Consider the following 21,011-nt stretch of genomic DNA (forward strand, 5'->3'; position numbering starts at 1 on the left):
AAATCCTGGAACTCCCTCCCTAACAGCACTGTGGGAGTACCTTCACCACACGGACTGCAGCGGTTCAAGACAGCGGCTCACCACCACCTTCTCAAGGGCAATTAGGGATGAGCAATAAATTCTGGCCTTGCCAGCAACGCCCGCAACCCATATACAAATTTTAAAAAAATCTGGTGCCTAATGTTCAGACCCCAAAACTTATTCTAATGGAGATAAAACACAGCAAACTTTGAGAAATTAGGAACTTTCAATACCGCTGCAGCTCTGCCGCAAGGCACATACACCGCAGTCTAATGGCAATCTTCATCTTTTCAGGCTCAACACCATGTGATACATCAGTAAGTGCAAATTTTGATCTTCTGCATGTGATCACAGTAACTCGATCACCTTTTGAAGCGGCTGTGCTGGGTCCTTTAGAGCAGAATGCAAGTTATAAAGATTACATAGTGAACAAATTCAAGTCAGAACACAAAAAAGGGCTCCTTTAAAAATATAGTTCAAAGCAAAATGCCATTTTATTGTCAACGTAAATGTGCAAACAAGGCACTAAAGTTCTGACCTATAGTCAGACTTAGCACCACATAACTAACATGCTGTACCGCCAATGATAAATTCTAGCATACCAACAAAAAGTATCCCCTATTATACAAACATAGGTAAAATACTTGGTAATTATTTACATAGTTAATTTACAGGTGAAAAATTTATAATATTCAGTAAAAAAAAGTATAAAATAATAAAAAATATAGCAAATCCATCATACTTCAGAAAGGATAGTGCTCTCAAAATAAAAGCATACATTGGCATCGCTTCCTCTTGGTCAGTTTACACCGATCCACAATCTTTTCAAGATACAAGTATTTCCTAAATGAAAGAATCGCTTGTCTGGAGAACTGAAGCAACACGGCTTTATGAGGTAGTTTGTTCAAGTCTCTCTTTGGTACAATAAATTTCAGTGTGGTAGTTCATGTTGTTCGTGACTACGTATTGACTCTGTAAGGTTGAGATGTTGCAGTCCTACATTTATCAATGGTGTGTTCATAAGTACTACTGTGTTGCCCAGTGACAGAAACTGAGGGACTCTCTGATTCTTCTTCAGCCTCAGAGTCAGTGTCCAACGAGGCTTGAGGATTATGATGAAGAGTTAACGACTGAGATGCAGCTGGTTGGGTATAATCAGAATAGGGATCTTGGAGTGTTCTCCACAAAGGCTTTCCAAATGTCCCTGGAAACAAAGAGATACAAATGTCAAAGAAGGAAAAATTGTTCAAAAGAGCATGAGATTTGTCAAGTTAGTTGCACAAATTTTCAAACTGCTAATCTACACAATAAGCCGACAGGGTATTGTGAACAAATCAAAAGCATAGTACAAAATATCAAGAATGAAATACTGTACATCAATGTTCCTTGTAAGCTGCGTTTTGTTCTGCGCGGTCCCTTTAAATTTCCATGCATGCATGGTATTTACAATGGGAAAGCTGGCGAGCACCCTGCACGGGACTTTCCCCACTGCTGCGCAGCCAGAACATTGCTGTACACACAGAAATTCAAACTGACTGCAAATTTAAAAGGGTCCAACTCAAGCACTAGATGCTTGCATACTATTTATTATTTGCCTTGTACAAATTTAATAACTATTAAAAATATTACAGCAAAAAGTTTTTGTGGCCAACTGGAATATTGTAACAGAGGCCTGTGAAGGTCAGAATACTTAGTGTAATCTGAAAAATAATGAAACGTTCAGTTTTTGTGGTGACATAGCTTACAGAAGTGTGAATGGGTCACAGTAGTTCCAAGTATGCTGGTTTTCAAAAGTAAAATAAAAGTCACCCATGAAGTTACTTTTAAATCTACCGAGGGATTTTAAGTTGGCGACATGTTAGTGTCCAGTGAAAGATGGAGCCATAAGATAAATTCCTTCCCCTTCATGTCCAGTGAAGCAGAAAGGATTTGTAAATTTTTAATCCTGAACAAAAGTAGAATTAGGAAGATTCACTGAACCACAAAAATCATAGCGTTCTTTGAACATTACTCAAGTTTCCAGTTTCGTTTTATTTACACAAATCTTTGTCCCATTTCCAACTCAACCCCTCCCCCCAAAAAATTGATGCTGCAACTAAAAGGATCCAATTAAAAATGTAATCGAAAATGCAAAAGAATAAAAAAGAGTGCAATTTTAGGTATATATGCTTTACCGTAGAAACGTGACCATAGTTCTCAAAAAAGATTCTGAACGTGTTACTGACAGCTCCTCTGATGCCAGCTTATTCAGTGAGCAGCTGAACCACACAGGCTGCAAAGATCCCACGTTACATCACCAGTCTGTGATGAGGTAACTGATTGTAGTCAGATTGGCAAGAGCGCTACATTTTACTCCAAAGTCTCTTGGTTATGAAAGGAAATTAAAAACAAATTGGCCGGAGTTCCTGGTTGTGTTGTGCGCGCGCGCACACGCGTGTATTTTGGACAGTGAATGAAGACAAAGTTGGGCAAAATACTGCAGTGAGATAACTAAAAAACATGCTGCTCGTGCTTGAATTATCAAGGCAAATGAAAATATTTTAAAAAATGAACTCAGTGATACATAACTATTTAATTATCGTCACCTGGAACTAGCTATTCTTCTTATGGCAAAATTGACAAGTTAAAAATGGAACATCGCAATGGTTAAAAAAAAGTTAAAATTTGGTCAACCAATGTGTGCATCTAACCTTTTCATAATCCTTCCACTGCACGAGTGAGGGGGGAAAAATACCTACCACCATACATGTGGAGGGTTGCTGGGAATTTTTCTGGATGCCTGCTTGAAACTGGAATGTCAACAGCAGTCCCTTTGTGCAGAGTTTGAATAGAATTGAACAAGTTCGAATTCGGGAGCTGCATCATTATCTTTGCGATAGCTTGGTCAAAGGGGTCTTCTGGGGGCACTTGGGTGTATTGACAAGAGTCTTTTTTCTTCAAATATATGCTGGAATCATCGTAGGCACCTGCACAAACCGTCACCTGATCAGAGCTTCCATCTGGTTTCAATAACAAACATTACAGTGAGAAACTGAGAGACATTTTGCATGGTCAACAATTCTTTGGAATACTTCACTTGTGTTCGTTTACGTAATCAGAAGTGTTTGCTGTTGAAAGGGGTTTTGACTATTCCCAGGCATTATAGGTGATTAGTGGAATAACCACGAAACACTTTCTAAAATAGGCAAGATGTCTATTAGACATGTGTAAAGCAAAGCTGGGTACTTTCAAAATTTGGTATTCTCTTTCACCAAGCAAATTTAGAAATGCTTTAACTTGGTTCTATATGAAACGAGTTTGGGCAGTTTTAATCCAATTCTTAGTGGTACAAAACTGTCCCTAATTGAGCGCCAATTGGCAATCTCATTCAGAGAGCCACAGGTTGGAAAAAAAGAGTCACACTTGTGCTGTAGTGGCGTCTCTTTGGAGGTTGGCGCTGAGGCACATTGTTGGGGCAAAACAAAGAGCTTTACTCTGCTTCTGGCCAATATTTATCCCTCAATCAACATCACTGGAAAAAAAAGATTATCTGATCGCTATCATAGTGCTGTTTGTGGGAGCTTGCTGTGCGCAAATTGGCTTTCCTATATTACAACAGTGACTACAGTTCAAAAAGTACTTCATTGGCTGTAAAGCACTTTGGGACGTCCGGTGGTCACTATATAAATGCAAGTCTGGCTGTGCTGTGCCTGACCAAGGAGTGCTAATGTCAACAGTGGAAGCCTGAAAGAGTTTGGTTGCCTATAATTTTTTTTAATTAGTTTTTATGGGATGTGGGCGTCGCTGGCAATGGCCAGCATTTACTGCCCATCCCTAATTGCCCTCGAGAAGGTGGCGGTGAGCCGCCGCTTTGAACTGCTGCAGTCCGTGTGGTGAAGGTACTCCCACAGTGCTGTTAGGGAGGGAGTTCCAGGATTTTGACCCAGCGACGATGAAGGAACGGCGATATACTTCTAAGTCAGGATGGTGTGTGACTTGGAGGGGAACTTGGGAGGTGAACTTGGAGGTGGTGGTGTTCCCATGTGCCTGCTGCCCTTGTCCTTCTAGGTGGAAGAGGTCACAGGTTTGGGAATTGCTGCCGAAGAAGCCTTGGCGAGTTGCTGCAGTGCATCTTGTAGATGGTACACACTGTAGCCACGGTATGCCGGTGGTGGACGAAGTGAATGTTTAACATGGTAGCAGGGGTGCCAATCAAGCGGGCTGCTTTGTCCTGGGTGGTGTCGAGCTTCTTGAGTGTTGTTGCAGCTGCACTCATCCAGGGAAGTGGAGAGTATTCCATCACACTCCTTACTTGTGCCTTGTAGATGGTGGAAAGGCTTTGGGGAGTCAGGAGGTGAGACACGTGCCGCAGAATACATAGCTTCTGACCTGCTCTTGTTGCCACAGTATTTATGTGGCTGGTCCAGTTAAGTTTCTGGTCAATGGTGACCCCCAGGATGAGCAATATTGATGAGCAAAAAAAGAGGGAGAAACAAAAATGCTTAAACTCAAAAATACACTACAGTATTGATCTGGGAATATGCATTGACCACTGATATTTGCTAACAGAACAAAATTACTTAATAAATCGCAACAATGGATGTTGGTTTAGAAAACATTTCAGATCTCTATAAAGTATGCATACTTAACTCTATTTTAATTATTTGGGTTTTGTGTTACTTCTGAGCACATATCCTACATACTCCCTACAATGGCCCAGAAATTTGGGTCGGGGGGCTTCCCGCGGGTGTAAGCCCCCGACCTGCACTTACTTTGCGCGCCGGCCGTTGTGCTGTGGGCCCCCGTGGAATTACGATCCTGGGCCTGCTCCAGCTGCCGGCACGCAGTGCTTGCGTATCCCAGGGGCGCAGTTAGTTCGATGCGGCCCCTGGGATCACGTGGGCCATGGGGAGTCAATCGGAGCAGGGAATACTCCATTCATAAGATTGACAGGAAGAGCTGTCAAAACTTACAAATACTACGGGCCCCAAAACATCACTAAATCTTCAAATAAATTTTAAAAAACCATCACGTGTTTTAAATAAACTATAAATTACATGAAATAACTATTTTAAACAATAATTTAAATTTTTGAAAAAAATAATTTTATTTTCTAACGGGGCTAAAAATAAATTTACCTTTCTTTAAAGTATTTAAAAATAATAAACCTGTGGAAAAAATGTTTTAACTTTAATTAATTCACCACTTAAAAGCAGATCATACGCCTGCTTTTTATATGTGTAAATTCTGCAGACTTACCCTCCCGGGAAAACCTGCAAAAAAAACCTAAGTTCGATGCGCACGCGCTGCCTCTCCTGCGCACGGATTCGACCTCTGAACCCCTTCGTTCAGGGGAACGGAAGTGCCGGTTTCCCGCGCATGCGCAGTGTATGCAGGAAACTGGCACTTCCATTGGGCCTACGGGCGAGTACCCCGTGCATACTCACCCGTGGAGACCCGAATTTCTGGGCCATTATATTGTTTTCACAACCAGTTTAGTAGCGACTGTACAATGCCCTCACTACTTCAATAAAGAGCCGTTAGTCTCCATTTGCCTGTAATCACTGAAGAAACCTGCCAAAATCCCACTTGCAGCAATGAAATCTGTTGTAATGTTATATGAATCCACATAATAAACTCAAAAGAAAAAAGAAAACCACATTCAATTTCCCAAACCAAAAGAAATGTTAGGAATGGAGAGTGGAAAATAAGAGTAAATATGGCAATTTTAACCATCAACATTACAACAGTTTGGTTGCTTGGCATTGCTTAACTCGTGCCAGTACCACAGAGGCCGCTACGGTCACAATGTCAAGCCCAACATGAATTCACTGCACATGCAGCGAGCACTCTACAGAACTCTCACTTTTATACAGCTGATTAATAATGCGTGAGCTCAGCAAACATCCATAGAACAAACAAATACTAAGTACCCAACTTGCATTTACCTGGATGATGGATTCCTTGCAGCGTTTCAGTATCGTACACAATTCCTCCCATGTACACGGAGCCTGCTCGGTCTGGGTCATGAAAAACGAGTGGGTCAGCCATACCTTCTAGATCGGTGTCACTTCCATTGTCAATGTGACAAAGATCTTAAACAAAACAGAACACACATTTTCTAATCAATCTGATCCAGACAAACTTGCTTCACCTTTCTAAAAATCGCCTTTCTTTTTCTGTGCATCACCACCTTTAACAAAAATCTCAAGAAAGTTAAATTTATAGAAGCGCCTATCACAGTTCTCGGGAATATCTCAAATCCTCTTCTGCTGCTCGTTATCAAATGGTTAGGAGACGTCGCAGAATATGGGAAGTGTTTCCTCATTTTCCCTCGATCAGACAGCCAACTAACTCCCTCGGAGATGCTTGTACATGAAGGTCAATATATACAGAATATAATTTTAGGTTAGCAGCTTGGTTAACAATCTGGACTGGTGTACATACAAGTTGTCAACACTAACCAGAACATGCTCATAGTGCAAATGAAGTTAGTCAGATTACTGTGGTACGTAGAGGATTTTTCCCTGTGCAAATTACTTTTGAATGCTTACCATCACTTCCTCTGTGCTGAAGTAAATATCCATTCATAGAAGCAGTCATAAGCTGATGGTGACTTCCAGCTTCCGATCGCCCATACCCTTCCTGGTGATCTGATAGTGTTCCCTGGGATGATAAGTAGCTTGGGATATCTGCGGGTAAGTTAGTCTCATCTGTGAAACAACATAAATGATCATGAGAACAGTTTTGTCAACTGTTTTAATCATTAACTCAGAATTTAAAACATTTCTGAAAGTTTCTTTAGTTCCTTTTAGGACAGATGTATCAAATATTTTGGTTTAATATATTTATGTCAAATGCAGCCAATTTTTGAAGACAGCAACAGTGATGGATTAGTACTTTGGAAGTCACAAATATCATTTCTAAACAACACTCTGGTGTGTTGTACATAATTATACCCTCTTCTATAGTCCTACTCTGGTACCAACCATAAAATAACTTCGAAAAAGCCATTTTTTGTAATATAGTACATTAAATGGAGATTCACATCAGTAAGACAATACAAAATCAAATAATTCTTCAGCCAAGGAAAGTGAAGTAGCAGCAAGTTAAAAAGTTTGAAGATTCAATGCATAAATGCTCCATGTGATGCAGCACTGAGCTCTGCAGACCAAGGCAGCCCTGGGCATGACACCTGGGCACCTGTGTTAGGTTAGTCAAACTCTTTAAGGGCAATGATGGGTACAAAACAATTAGCCTCATAGCTCCATTGGCTAAGGAGGGTTGGGGGCGGGGGGGATCATTGTTGTTCCTGATCACTACTCAGTGACTCCTGCTGGAGGATGTTAATGGAAGGCAGGATCACGATGGCTGTGACTCTCCCCACAGTCAAATAAACACTGAACGGGTACAACAGCATGAGTCACAGCCTTCAGATGAAGAGAAAGAATAGAAGAGAGAAATGAGGAAAAAAAGCAAAGCTGCTGGCTCTTTATACTGATCAGAGATGATATCCAGTGATGCTACGGTATTATATAGATAAGTCATCTATGACTGGCAGTCAAACTGAAAGAACTAATTCTTTTTTTAAAATCAAAAATGTTCATAAATATTGCAATCTCAACTTCTTAAAATTCCAAAGTACATTTTTTTCCCATTTTTCTACCAAATTCACCTTTTACAATAAAAGTTCAGAAGACAGTGGAAGAAAGCTAAACAGTTCTGCTTAAGGATCTATTAGAAGAGAAAGAATATGCTTTACGTTTGGGAATAAATGTTGAACATTTTGTCTCCAATGTTTTCAAAATGCTGCCGTGTGTCATAACACAAAAAATGAGAATACAGGTGCAAGTGATGAATTAATTACCCAGGGACTACTCATTATTTGTTTTTATTTGTTTTTATAAGAGTGGGGGGAGGGAAAACAGGTTAAAAAAATGGTTTTACAGGAAAAGTTTAGCAGCTCCCAGGGTGGCTCTGTAATTTAATCAAGTGAATAGCTGAGCCATACATGTTGGTAAGATCTCCGGTTCAATCCCCGACCTGTGCTGACTTAAATGATCTCAATGGGAGCAGCAGGGAGTACTACAACTGGTCCCAGGATGCTCGAGTGAGAGGGGAAGAAAACAAATCAGCCATGATTCTCCCGATTGTTACCCAGTGACCTGTCACATACTTATTTGATTTTTGTATTGTCTTACTGATGTGAATCTCAATTTAACGTACTATATTACAAAAACATGGCTTTTTCAAAGTTGTTATTTTATGGTTAGTACCAGAGTAGGACAATAGAAGAGATTATAATTATGTACAACACACCAGAGTGTTGTTTAGAAATGATATTCGTGACTTCCAAAGTACTAATCCATCACTGTTGCGGTCTTCAAAAATTGGCTGCATTTGACAAATATATTAAACCAAAATATTTGATACATCTGTCCTAAAAGGAACTGTCAAATGACATGAAATGAGGACAGAATTAAACTAGGTTGTGATCCTCCCTGTAGTTGAATAGCCTGCCAATACTTATAGGTCACGAATGACAACCACTTTGGCTCGGGTGATCTGCATTCATGGATTTGTATCCCAACAGCAGTCAATGCAATTGGGAAAGGAAAGTGGAGGTGGGGAGGGGAGAAAACGGGAGAATTCTAATTAAAAAATGTATATATTGTATTAATTCTTATTTCTACTTCTCCCCCTCAAAATAAGGAGGAAGGAGAAAATAAAGACAGAACGACATCTGTGTGTGTTTTTAGTAATAAGTAATTGTGAGCTTACAACCACAAAGTATGTTCACACCTGTGTTCGTTACACTGCAGTCCTCACTCTTCCTTCTCGTATGGTAAATAATAACCACCCAGACTAAAGAAGTGCCAACCACACAGCAGACCACCGCTATGATTACAATTCCAATGGTAGACCAGCCATCCTCTTCAAATGGGGCCGCACTCTGTGCAGAGTCGCAGTTGGGTGTAGGAATGACATTCAGACGAACGTGGCCCCGCTCAGTTCCAAGGGTATTTGACATTTCACAAGTGTACTTCCCAGCATCCTCGAGGCTGGTGTCCACAATAATCAGCAGCTGGTTTCCAGCAGCAAAAAAGTGTCTTTCCGTCACTGTTAAAGGGCTATCATCCTTGGTCCAGTTCAACCGCGGAGGGGGACTCCCAGCAGCTATGCATTGCAGAACTGCCGTTTCACCTTTTGCTACTGTTTTATCGACTAAAGGACGCACAAATGAAGGTGTTTCTGGGTTAAAAGAAGTTGAGAATCTGTAAGTTTTACATAGCAGCAATTGCACATTTTTTATACAGTTAATGTCATTTAAAAATCAACTAATTAAGAATGTATTGGCTAAATTGGTAATTAAGATCACACAAGGTGCAAAAGATAATCTCTCAATTATATTGTAAGAAGTCACACAACACCAGGTTATAGAAACATACATAGAAGATAGGAGCAGGAGTAGGCCATTCGGCCCTTCGAGCCTGCTCCGCCATTCAACGAGATCATGGCTGATCATCCAAACCCTAGCACCCGGTCCCTACACCGACAGCCATCCCACCCAAGCCCTATCCCCGTAACCCCATGTATTTAATCCCCCCTAACACTAAGGGCCAATTTTTTTTATCATGGCCAATCAACCTAACCCGCACATCTTTGGACTGTGGGAGGAAACCGGAGCACCCGGAGAAAACCCACGCAAACACGGGGAGAATGTGCAAACTCCACACAGTCACCCGAGGCCGCATTTGAACCCGGGTCCCTGGCGCTGTGAGGCAACAGTGCTAGTTTTATTTGAAATCGATTTGAAGCACTGCTTCGAAAGCTTGTGATTTCAAATAAAACTGTTGGGACTATAACCTGGTGTTGTGTGACTTCTTACATTTGTCCACCCCAGTCATGTCAATTATATTGAGCGCAATGTTTTTTTTAAGATAAAGAAAACAAAAGATTTTCTGTTTTTATTCCACATAATGAAAGCTGCACATTTATTTCTAAAGTTTCTGTTTACGTCAGTTAAATGTTAACACTTTGTTGGGACTCACCTAGTACAGTTAGTGTTGCATTGGCTGAAATGGCTCCAGCGCTATTTTGAGCTGTGCAACTATAGATTCCAATGTCCTCTATTTTCACATCTACAATAAAAAATACATCGTCCTCTGGCATGACGTGCATCCTTCTCTCTCGTGCAGCAGGGAAATCGGTGCCGCCGTCTTTTTGCCAGGCTATCTGTGGTATTGGATGACCAACCGCGGCACATTCTAAACGGGCCATAGCTCCTGCTCGAATAGTAAGGTCTGTTGGCGATTTTGTAAATGATGGTAACACTGCAAAAGCACAAAAAATCAAAATTAAAGAAGCTATTGTTTGCATGTCTAATGGACATCTTAATTCGATACACAACCATGACTCTACTCACATCTTTACTACAAGTGGACTAATGAAATGGAAAATACTGGAAATACACAGCATCCAGAAGGGGAAGAGACAGGTAATGATGTTTCGGCTGTATACCTTTCAACAGAACAGATGAAGTGTCACTACCCATCTTTTCTCCTTACAGATGCTGAGTGACCTGTTGGAAATACAGAGCAGGTCAGTCAGCATCTGTGAGAAGACAGACAGGTAGTGATGTTTCATCTGTTCTGTTGACAGGTATACAGCTGAAATGTCATTTACCTGTATTTTCTCCTTATGGATGCGGTGTATTTTCTGCATTTACCATTTCATTAGTCCACTTGGAGTTAAGATGCGAGTATCACCGATTTCCAGCATTTGCTTTTATCCGTGAGCTAGTGAGATGTTCTCTCAATCTCGCCACCTCTTCACTCCAGTGACTCATCCACTTCTGCCACTTATCCCACTGATTGCAGTATGTGGCATACAGGTATTAGGATAATAAGGAATAAACATGGAGCAATGCCAGTTTATTTTTCAGATTAATCAGTGGGCAGAACACAGCATGTGCTGCTAAAATGGAGTCAATAAAGCAGCAAATACCATCCAGACAATTTTATGACATGAAGAGAATGGCAATATAATGCAAGACTACTGTATAAAGAATTTAATTTTAGCTGAAATAGATAAAAATCAAACATAAGGAAATTACACCAGCACAAACCAGGACATTGGTTATACAATGATTGCCATCTGTGAAGTCATAAAAAGGCTTGCATTTATATATCGCCTTTCATGACCACCGGACGTACCAAAGTGCTTTACGGCTAATGAGTACTTTTTAATTGGAGTGCAGTCACGGTTGTAATGCAGGAAACGCGCACAAGCTCCCACAAGCAGCAATGTGATAACGACCAGATAATCTGTTTTAGATGTTGATTGAGGGATAAATATTGGCCAGGACACCGGGGAGAACTCCCCCGCTCTTCTTTGAAAGTGTCATGGGATCTTTTACGTCCACCTGATAGGGCCTCAGTTTAACGTCTCATCCACAAGACAGCATTTCAGACAGTGCAGCACTCCCTCAGCACTGGAGTGTCAGCCTAGATTTTTGTGCTCAAGTCTCTGGAGTGGGACTTGAACCCACAACCTTCCAACTCAGAGGCAAGCGTGGTACCCACTGAGCCACAGCTGACACTGTAATGGTCATGGTATTTTTGTTTAGCACGTTGTGTTTCCATATTAATACTGCTGTTTCCGTACTTTCCCTTGTCTTCATGTTTGGGTGTATAATCACACAGTAACAGAGTGAAAGATTTGCAGGAGTAACAGACAAAAGAGAGTAAAAAAACTAATTGTGATCGGAGAACAACTTGTCAAATCAATATAAACACAATTACATTTGGGGACACCATAAATCACCCTTAAAAAAAGCACACAGTGCACCAAGGACAACTGACTCAAGAATATCAGCGGGAAAAAAGACATAAACCAAATGCACTGCTGCCATTGTGATACACGAGAACACGTAGGAATTTCAAAAACATACTGAAAAAGGGAATAAAGGTTTAGAGATAATCATTGCTTGTTGGCAAGAATTTCATTGTTGCTTCAAGTGTCAGCTTGGCTCAGTTGGTAGCACTCTCACCTCAGTTAGAAAGTTGTGGATTGAAGCCTCACTCCAAGACTTTAGCACACAATCCCGGCTGACACTCCAGTGCAATACTGAGGGGAACGCTGCATGGTTGGAGACGTTGGCTCTTCCGATCAGACATTAAAAATGAAGGTGCCATGGTACTATTCAAAGAGCAGGTTCCTTGGCTATCATTCCTCCATCAACCATCACCAAACAGATTAACTGGTCATTCATCTAACATGCTGTCTGAGGGATCTTGTGCACAAAATGACTGCCTTGTTTGTCTACATAAAAGTTATCATATTTCAAAGTAATTCATGCATGTGAAGCGTGAAGGAACATTTCTACACTGGCCTTTGTGTACTATGAAGTGTCCAAGTGGAAAGTTGTAAATTAGAATTACATAGAATATACGGCACAGCAACAGGCCATTCGGCCCAACCAGTCCATGCCGGCATTTATGCTCCACTCAAGCCTCCTTCCAGCCTTCCTCATCTAACTCGATCAGTATAACCTCTATTCCCTTCTCCCTCGTATGCTTGTCTAGCCTCTCCTTAAATGCATCTATGCTATTCACCTCAACCACTCCCTGTGGTAGCGACTTCCACATTCTCGCCACTCTCTGGGTAAAGTAGTTCCTTCTGAATTCCCTATTTTGATTTCTTGGTAACTATCTTATATTGATGGCCTCTAGTTTTGCTTTTCCCCACAAGTGGAAACATTCTCTCTTTGTCAAAACCTTTCATAATTTTAAAGACCTCAATTAAGTCACCCCTCAAGCCTTCTCTTTTCAAGAGGAAAGAGACCCAGCCTGTTCATCCTTTCCCCGATAGGTATACCCTCGCATTTCTGGTATCATCCTTGATTAAATACATTTAAAACAAATATACCAAGAGTAACTTGCAGCTGTTCAATCACTGAATAACTGTCGATACATACTGTTCACAGTCAGCTTGGCTTTGTTGGAGTAGGATGAACCGAAGTGGTTGGAAATGACACACTGGTATTTTCCTTCACTGCTGAAATTCACATGTCGAAGGCGCAAGATGGTGGTATATTCCATTACTTCGCCACCTTGAGACCGAAGATGTGCATAGTTCTCAATCTCGCCATCGTGAAGCACTTCATTATCCTTCTTCCAGGCAAATGTCATTGGCGAGTCACTGCTGCTTGCTGCTGAGCAGATGAAACTCACGTTGGAATCCTTTACGGCTGCTTGGGTTTCAGGCTGTTCAATGATCTCGGGCTTGGGGAAGTCATCTGTGAGCAATCATTTTTCAATACGTTTAAACTCAGCAAAAAAAAAACTCAATGAAAACTGTTGGCTATCTAGGTGTACAGAAGTACAGGAAACTTTCTGGTATCCGGCACTGACGGGACCGAGCTGGTGCCGTTAGATCAAAACTGCCGTATAATCCAGCCCTAATGTTGAAACATACAGAGCTTTTCAGCTCCGTGAGAATCAACAAACCCTGTTGCTTAGCAACAGCTTCAAAACAGTCGGCTGCAGCTGCAAGCGTCTCCAGCTGAAGCTGTTGCTTAGCTACAGACCTTGCAGAGCCTGACTGGGGGAAAAAAAAGCAACGAGAAGTAAAAAAAACTTTATAGAAAACGACTCCCGAATTTTGCCGGTAGATAGAGCTTTCCGGACTTTTAACCTCCGGTTAAACGAAAGTTTCCTGTAATTGCAATAATTCATAAATAAAGGGAAGCTTTATGCAAAATTTGAACTAACAAAACACTGAAATATTATTCACTTTGGCCATATATTTACCCAATTTTACTCCCAAATGATTTAGAAAATTTTAATTTGCATTAAAAAAAAATCACAACTTACCACACACAAAGTCTTCCGGTTTGGTGGCAAATAGACTTCTTCCTTTCAGCCACTGGGGATGGGCACAACTCGCATTAATGAATGGCTGAAACCCATTGTCTGTCACCCACTGGTGCAGCCATTTTAGCTGGCAATCACAAAGAAGGCTCGTCGTGTTCAAGTGTCTGAGAGAAACAAATGCTCAGTATCATGCAAGTGAAATAAGTCACAAAAGAAAAATATCATAAGGGCAGTTAAGGTTTGTAACTGAACTGCACAAACAGGACTTTAGATATTAAACTGTAATGGCATAATTGCTTTAGTACTCAATTTAAGAGAAATCAAAAATTTAGTTGCAGCCCTTTATGTTATATAACATTCACAATCATGTCACACTTACAATTCGTGAAGTTTCTTCATTTGAGAAAAGGTATTGCTTTGGACAGACATAATTGCATTATTGCTCAGATCACTGCAAAAAATAAATAGAACAAAATGGTATACTAATGAAATACAAGACCCGTCACAAGTTTTCACACTTAACATTTTTTGTACATCAGTAACTTTTAACTACAGGAAACTTTCTGGTATCCGGCACTGACGGGACCGAGCTGGTGCCGTTAGATCAAAACTGCCGTATAATCCAGCCCTAATGTTGAAACATACAGAGCTTTTCAGCTCCATGTGAATCAACAAACCCTGTTGCTTAGCAACAGCTTCAAAACAGTCGGTTGCAGCTGCAAGCGTCTCCAGCTGAAGCTGTTGCTTAGCTACAGACCTTGCAGAGCCTGACTGGGAAAAGAAAAGCAACGAGAAGTAAAAAAACCTACAGAAAACAGCTCCTGAATTTTGCCGGTAGATAGAGCTTTCCGGACTTTTAACCTCCGGTTAAACGAGTTTCCTGTATTATAGTTACAGCTTTGCCGAATTTAAAACATTGGATTAAAAGCATCAATTGGACCAGTAAACTTTGATTGCTTAAAGACCACTAATCACCAACTTATGTGATAAACAAAAACAATTAAAAGCCAAAAGGTCTTTGGCTCAGCATTGTGTGTTCATCTCTACACAACAATCAATAGGAAAATGATCATTTACCACTTTATCAGCAAGTACATATTAATGATTTAACTGGCTGAAGCACTCAGCACCATCTGTGCTGGAATTATAGAATACTTACAGATGTTCAAGTGCATCCAGGCCAGAAAATGCTTTTCTTGTGATTGATCTAATTCGGTTTCCCTGCAGTCCCCTAGAGAACAAGCATTTAATTTTGATTATAGAAAAACAGAAATGTGCATATTTGAATAAAATCAGGAGTATTAATGGGGTCAGAAGTGTTTGTAAAATATCGATGAAACAAGCTTCCGCTTCGTGTAAAAAATCTTTCTATATACTAACAACGAGACACTCATTTTCGCAAGATCACATCACACGAATCTCTCGCAAAATAACCACTGCAGCATCATTTTGCTAACTCTTAGTTGAAGATTTTTAATGTTGAAACTAAAATCCGCAGTCTCTCACAAACCCACTGTATTTAACAAGAAATCCAATTTTGTTGCTGCACTTTAGTCTTGTTTTCTCTGCTATGAGATAGAATTGGTAATTTTGGCCTGATTTTTATTATTCACAAGTACAATCCTGACCTTCAGTTTTAGGTTTTTAAAATGGTGCCCAGGGCCTAAAAACCCCCTTCAGTTCCAATAGCATCTCCAGTTGCATGGATGTATCGGGCTGCCCCGATCAAAGCATATCCTCAGGCACACTTAGGGCTCGAATTTCCAAGCCCCGTGGAGGCGGGAAAATTGCAGCATCGGGGTGGGGGCAGGAAACCAACCCACCTCCGTGCCAATGTCCCAGGAGGCGGGTATCCGACCTGTACTGGGAGCCGCCTCCCCGAGGCGGGAAGGGGTTTAGTGCCAATTAACTGCCTGTTAACAGGTAGTTAACAGGCAGTTTTTGCCTAATCCCTATTTTTAGCCCTGAAGTGTGGGCTTCCCGACGCCAAGTTAGCGAGGTGGACCATCGGTCTGCAGGGGTTGGAGGGGTCGAGATGTCCGTTGTGCAGGTGAGTGATGGGTGCATGTGTGCAGAGGTAAGTGTGTGAGGTAAGTGTAAAGTGTTTTAATAAGTTTGACTTGCCTTTACTTTCTCCTGCAGGCTTCCTTCCTTCAGTTCTCGGGAGTCCCTCAGTTCACCGGCACAGAAAGCAGAATGGCCGCTGAAATGTCAAAAGCTGCAGCATTCTGCTTTCTGGTCTGGAGAGATCTCTAACTGAGTCTGAGTAGAAGGACTCAAGTTAGAAGACAGATTGTCAGTGTTTGACAGCTTCACAGAGCTGTCAAACGCTGATTTTTCATCTGTCAAAAGCTCTAAGGATCAGAGGGACCTTGGTGTGCATGTACATAGATCCCTGAAGGCAGCAGAACAGGTGGAGAAGGTGGTTAAAAAGGCATATGGGATACTTATATTCTATGCCTCGGCTAATGAAGGCAAGAGCAGGGAAGTTATGATGGAGCTGTACAAAACGCTGGTAAGGCCACAGCTGGAGTACTGTGTGCAGTTCTGGTCGCCACACTATAGGAAGGATGTGATTGCTTTGGAGAGGGTGCAGAGGAGATTTACCAGGATGTTACCTAGGCTGGAATGCTTCAGCTATGAAGAAAGACTGGACAGGCTGGGGTTGTTTTCCTTGGAGCAGAGAAGGCTGAGGGGGGACCGTATTGAGGTATACAAAATTATATGGGGCATAGATAGGAACTTTTCCCCTTAGTAGAGGGGTCAATAACAAGGGGGCATAGATTCAAGGTAAGGGGCAGGAGGTTTAGAGGGGATTTGAGGAAAAACTTTTTCACCCAGAGGGTGGTTGGAATCTGGAACTCACTGCCTGAAAGGGTGGTAGAGGCAGGAACCCTCACAACATTCAAGAAGCATTTGGATGAGCACTTGAAATGCCATAGCATACAAGGCTACGGACCAAATGCTGGAAAATGGGATTAGATTAGACAGGGCTTGATGGCCAGCGTGGACACGATGGGCCGAAGGGCCTCTTTCTGTGCTGTATAACTCTATGACTCTTGACACATGAAATGTCAATCACTGACATCACCAGTAACCAGGTGTCCCTTAATTGGCCTGCTGAGCCCGCTGGGCGGGCTTAACAAGGTCAATCAATGGAAAATAGCGTGGGTTGACCACAAGTCGATGGAGGCAGGACTACAACCCAAAAAGTGGGGGTCCCGCCTCCATTGACAAAATCCAGCCCTTACTTTCCTCATCCTAAACAGAGTATAGGACCCTCATTACTTTCCACACCATAAGGCTCATGAGCCTGAAATGGTTTGCTTTAACCTTTTGAAGTCACTTCTGATCTATCTTTGCACCCAAGTTCAGCTCTCATGCACAAAACCATTACAATGAATTACTGGGATGTTTTCACTGTTCATTCCATCACAAAAAAACTAAGAGCACTTACAATTTCCTAAGTTTGCTCAATTCAGAGAAAGCCCCATTCATATCCTCAATAGTCCATGATATTTCATTGTTTTTCAGGTCTCTGTTGGGGTGGAGGAAGAAAAAGGAATGGAGAATAAATAAGCAAACAATTTGTAAAATATGGATTTTTAATTTCAATCTGTGGGTCTTGACTCAATATTATAAACAAACAAAAACACTGGAGTCGGTGAACTCATATTTGCTTCAACTAAACGGTAAGCCGCCTTTGATATTAGTATACAGCTAAATTCATGTCACGTGCTTAAAAATGTTATATTCAAGACCCTTAGTCTGTTCACCTATAAGCCTTCATCATCACCGAGCTATTAAAGACCAATTAAATCACTGACCAGAACAGAATTTTTGTCTAAATTTAAAAAATAAACTGCATAAAAGGTTTTATTGGCTAGGAGGCATTTTGAAAGTCAATAATAGTCCATAGCCAGTGGTTAAAGCTGCATAAACATTTTTTAAATTAAAAAACAGCTTGATTGAATAGCTTCTTATTAATTCTTATGATACAAAAACAAGTAAAAGGCTCACATGGACTTGCATTGACTTGAATTTCAATCGACAGCGGGCTCAACTAAGGGAAACTTTCGCTTTACCGGCACCTAAATAACCGGAAATCTCGGTTAACCGGCAAAATTCAGGAGTAGGTTCAGGTAACTTTTATTACTTGCCTTCCTCCATTTGTTGCTGTGCAAGGGTGTGGCTGCCGCTGTTGCTAAGCTACAGAGACGCTTGCAACTTGTGGCCATTGTTCTGAAGCTATTGCTAAGCAACAGGGTTTGTTGCTTTATACGGAGCTCTCAACTCCGTATCTTTTACTATAGCTTTCGGTTGTCCGGAATTTTTGATGAACCGGCACCACATCGGTCCCGTCCGTGCCGGATAAAAAAAGTTTCCTGTATACTGTTCTGCATGCTGGCTAGCTGAATGACCTGGGGCCCAAGTAACCATCACCTGCCCTTCAATGGCCCTACGAGAATTATCTATGGGCTTCTTTGGATATAACACCTACTAAAAGATGCATCAAGCTCTCAGAACAATACCACTTCATTTAAGTTTCTCTTGGCTCTTTTAAAACCTGCTCACAAGGTACAGACTTGTGGGCAACAAGTGTGAAATAAAGGCTTCCAACTACTGCACAAGTAGAACAGACAGGAAATCTGATGAGATAAAACTAGCTGTGCAAAACTATCCGGAACAAAGATATTTTCCTGCAACCACGGGCTGAACCTCGTGTAAAAAATGCAATTCTAAAAGTGCCTCGTTATATAACTCAATTTCTTTGCTCCATTTCAACTGCCGGGTGGATTTGAGAAACATCCCACCATTCACCTTTGTGCAGTAACACTGTACAGTGGACCTGACCTAGGTGCTGGCTGGATTATATTTTTCCACTACCCAGCAGTTGCAAGCAGCCAGCAACATTACTTCCCAAGAAATATTTTAGCCCCCCCCACCCCTTGAATCCTGGCTACCCCGGCACTGGGTTGTGTATTTTACAAGAGTTGCCTACAGTGGCAAAAATGCTGCCAGAGGAAACCCTGTAAAGTAAACAGTGCATCAGAAGACAATGTAGGATTGGCACAGAATATGAAATGTTGGACTGGCAGCAAACACAAGAATACACAGCCCCACAACACACACACAAAGTTTACGAACAGAAAAAGTCTATTTCTTGGCACTGAGGGGTTTTTCTGCTTGAAAACAGTTGCTATTAGCCAAAAAAAACTGTAAAAGTACAGGAAACTCTATTATCCGGCACCGACAGGACCGGCGTGGTGCCAGTTTATCAAAAAGTCCGGATTACAGAGAAGTATAGTTAAAAGGTACGAGAGCTCCGTACACATCAACAAATCCAGGCTTCCCTGTTGCTTAGCAACATGTGCAGGAATTCCAGCCACAGACCAAGCGTCCCTGTTGCTTAGCAACAAGTGCACGAACCCCAGTTACACAGCCACAGATCCAGGAACTGCCACTAATATGAAGTAAAACTTACCTGAACCTACTCCGGAATTTTGCCGGTTAACAGAGATTTCCAGTTATTTAGGTGCCAGTTAAGAGAGTTTCCTGTACCAGACTTGTATCAATCACAAGTAGAAGAAAACAGACTGGCAAATATAGGTTGAAATAAACACTTGTGTTTAACCCATACATCACAGATAATTTTCCCATTAAAACAAAAATAGTGCACAGATATATAATATAAAACTTACAGACTGTACAAGCTGGAGAGTCCTCCAAAGGCACCATCAGCAATGTAGCTCACTTGGTTGTTTCCTATATAAAGCTGTCCAAGGAGGCTCAGACCAACAAAGCTGAAATCTTCTAGACGCGTTAGTTCATTGAATGAAACATCTCTGTCAATGGGAAAAATAAATTTAGCATTGCAAACAGAAAATAAAACTACAAAAAGATTCATACCTGTTGTATTTAAGTAATCTCAAATTCAGTATCTCCCCCTATGGTTCAGCCAGTTTACCTAGTGACCAACTGGACCATACAAACCAGGAACGTATCAGGTTTGATCCCTGGTCTGATCGCGAATTATGCAAACTCACCCAGTGTGGCAGCAGGGTCTTACAATTGGCTTCAGCATCCCTGGGGTTGTGTGGGGGGGGGGGGGGGGGGGGGAGAGGGGGCATGGGCAGAGTTACTGCTGATTGATATCTAGTGGCCCCTGCTGGAGGACGTGACTGGACACCAGGTGAGGACATTGAGGTTAGCTGTGGAGGCTTCCCTCCTCTCCACCCCACCCCAACAGTCAGATAGCCTGCAGATATTTACTGTCTAGGGTCACACAAGATAATGGCAAACTGTGGAATGCTTTCAGGAGAACACAATTTGGCGAAAATTGGAGAGAGAGAGAAAAAAAACCCCCTCAAAGTTTAGATATCCCCGCAGCTATCCAGCAGTGTATAATTGACAAAATGAAGTACAACTGATTTCTTTAAATCTCAGCACAACTACAACTACTCAAGTTTAGGCAGTCAGCTATACACTTGGGTCTGTTTTGTACTGTATTGCTGCAGCAGCAAGCCAGAAAGCTAATGGGAGGCTTTTGCTTCATGGCTCACTGCTGCAATATATTCTAAATTGCCCCACGAGAGACCAGAGAGCGTGATTCATTCCTGCTCGGTGGAATTGGAAGGCTGCGTTGATATTGCTCTTCTAATTCGGATCCAGCTCCCGGTATTATATTGTTAAATCAATTTTCCATAGCACGGCAGCAAACTTGTAGACCCGATTTTACCAGCTCCTGGAATCCAAACTAAAATAGATACGCATCTTAAGATGACAGGTCATTTTCAGGCAGAGGTAAAAAGAGCGAGCCCAAGTATTAACATGGGATTCAGGAATATTAAAAAGGCACCAAGGGAATACAGTGTATAGGTGGGCTAGTTGAACCAGAGGTCTTTTCCTGCCTGGAACTATTACTCTGATCTTCGCACTAGCAACAGACTACTCTCTATTTAAGTGAAGGCACGTTATTCAAGTTGTGTGAAACATAGTGCCTGTATAAAGAGTAATGTAATTGTACACTTACTCCACACACTAGGTTACTGTCGGACAAGTACCACAATATATACTGGTTAATGAGTAGAGCTCTCATTAGAATGATTGCTTAAAGTGAACAGCTCTGAAATT

At 41.5% G+C, this 21,011-nt stretch overlaps 1 protein-coding gene across 4 annotated transcripts in view; it reads right to left on the minus strand.

Moving 5' to 3' along the window:
* Positions 1-491: 491 nt before the first annotated feature.
* The window catches only part of lrig3 (leucine-rich repeats and immunoglobulin-like domains 3), a 60,254-nt gene continuing 39,734 nt past the window's right edge, over positions 492-21,011 (minus strand). For 2 of the 4 annotated variants that reach the window (XM_086009411.1, XM_086009410.1), the window contains 12 exons: positions 19,580-19,723; positions 17,335-17,415; positions 15,037-15,108; positions 14,257-14,328; positions 13,878-14,041; positions 12,980-13,300; positions 10,053-10,334; positions 8,803-9,252; positions 6,555-6,713; positions 5,949-6,095; positions 2,760-3,020; positions 492-1,225 (listed from right to left, as the gene is read on the minus strand). In XM_086009411.1, coding sequence (XP_085865537.1) covers positions 981-1,225; positions 2,760-3,020; positions 5,949-6,095; positions 6,555-6,713; positions 8,803-9,252; positions 10,053-10,334; positions 12,980-13,300; positions 13,878-14,041; positions 14,257-14,328; positions 15,037-15,108; positions 17,335-17,415; positions 19,580-19,723 — 2,398 coding nt within the window. In that variant the 3' untranslated portion in view covers positions 492-980. Of the gene's footprint in view, positions 1,226-2,711; positions 3,021-5,948; positions 6,096-6,554; positions 6,714-8,802; positions 9,253-10,052; positions 10,335-12,979; positions 13,301-13,877; positions 14,042-14,256; positions 14,329-15,036; positions 15,109-17,334; positions 17,416-19,579; positions 19,724-21,011 lie in introns of all 4 variants that reach the window. The other 2 variants (XM_086009413.1, XM_086009414.1) reach the window with 2 other exon arrangements.

The sequence above is a fragment of the Somniosus microcephalus genome, chromosome 16 (genome assembly GCF_052327205.1).
Source record: "Somniosus microcephalus isolate GS21.2 chromosome 16, FLI_Smic_1.0, whole genome shotgun sequence".
Lineage (NCBI taxonomy): Eukaryota > Metazoa > Chordata > Chondrichthyes > Squaliformes > Somniosidae > Somniosus > Somniosus microcephalus.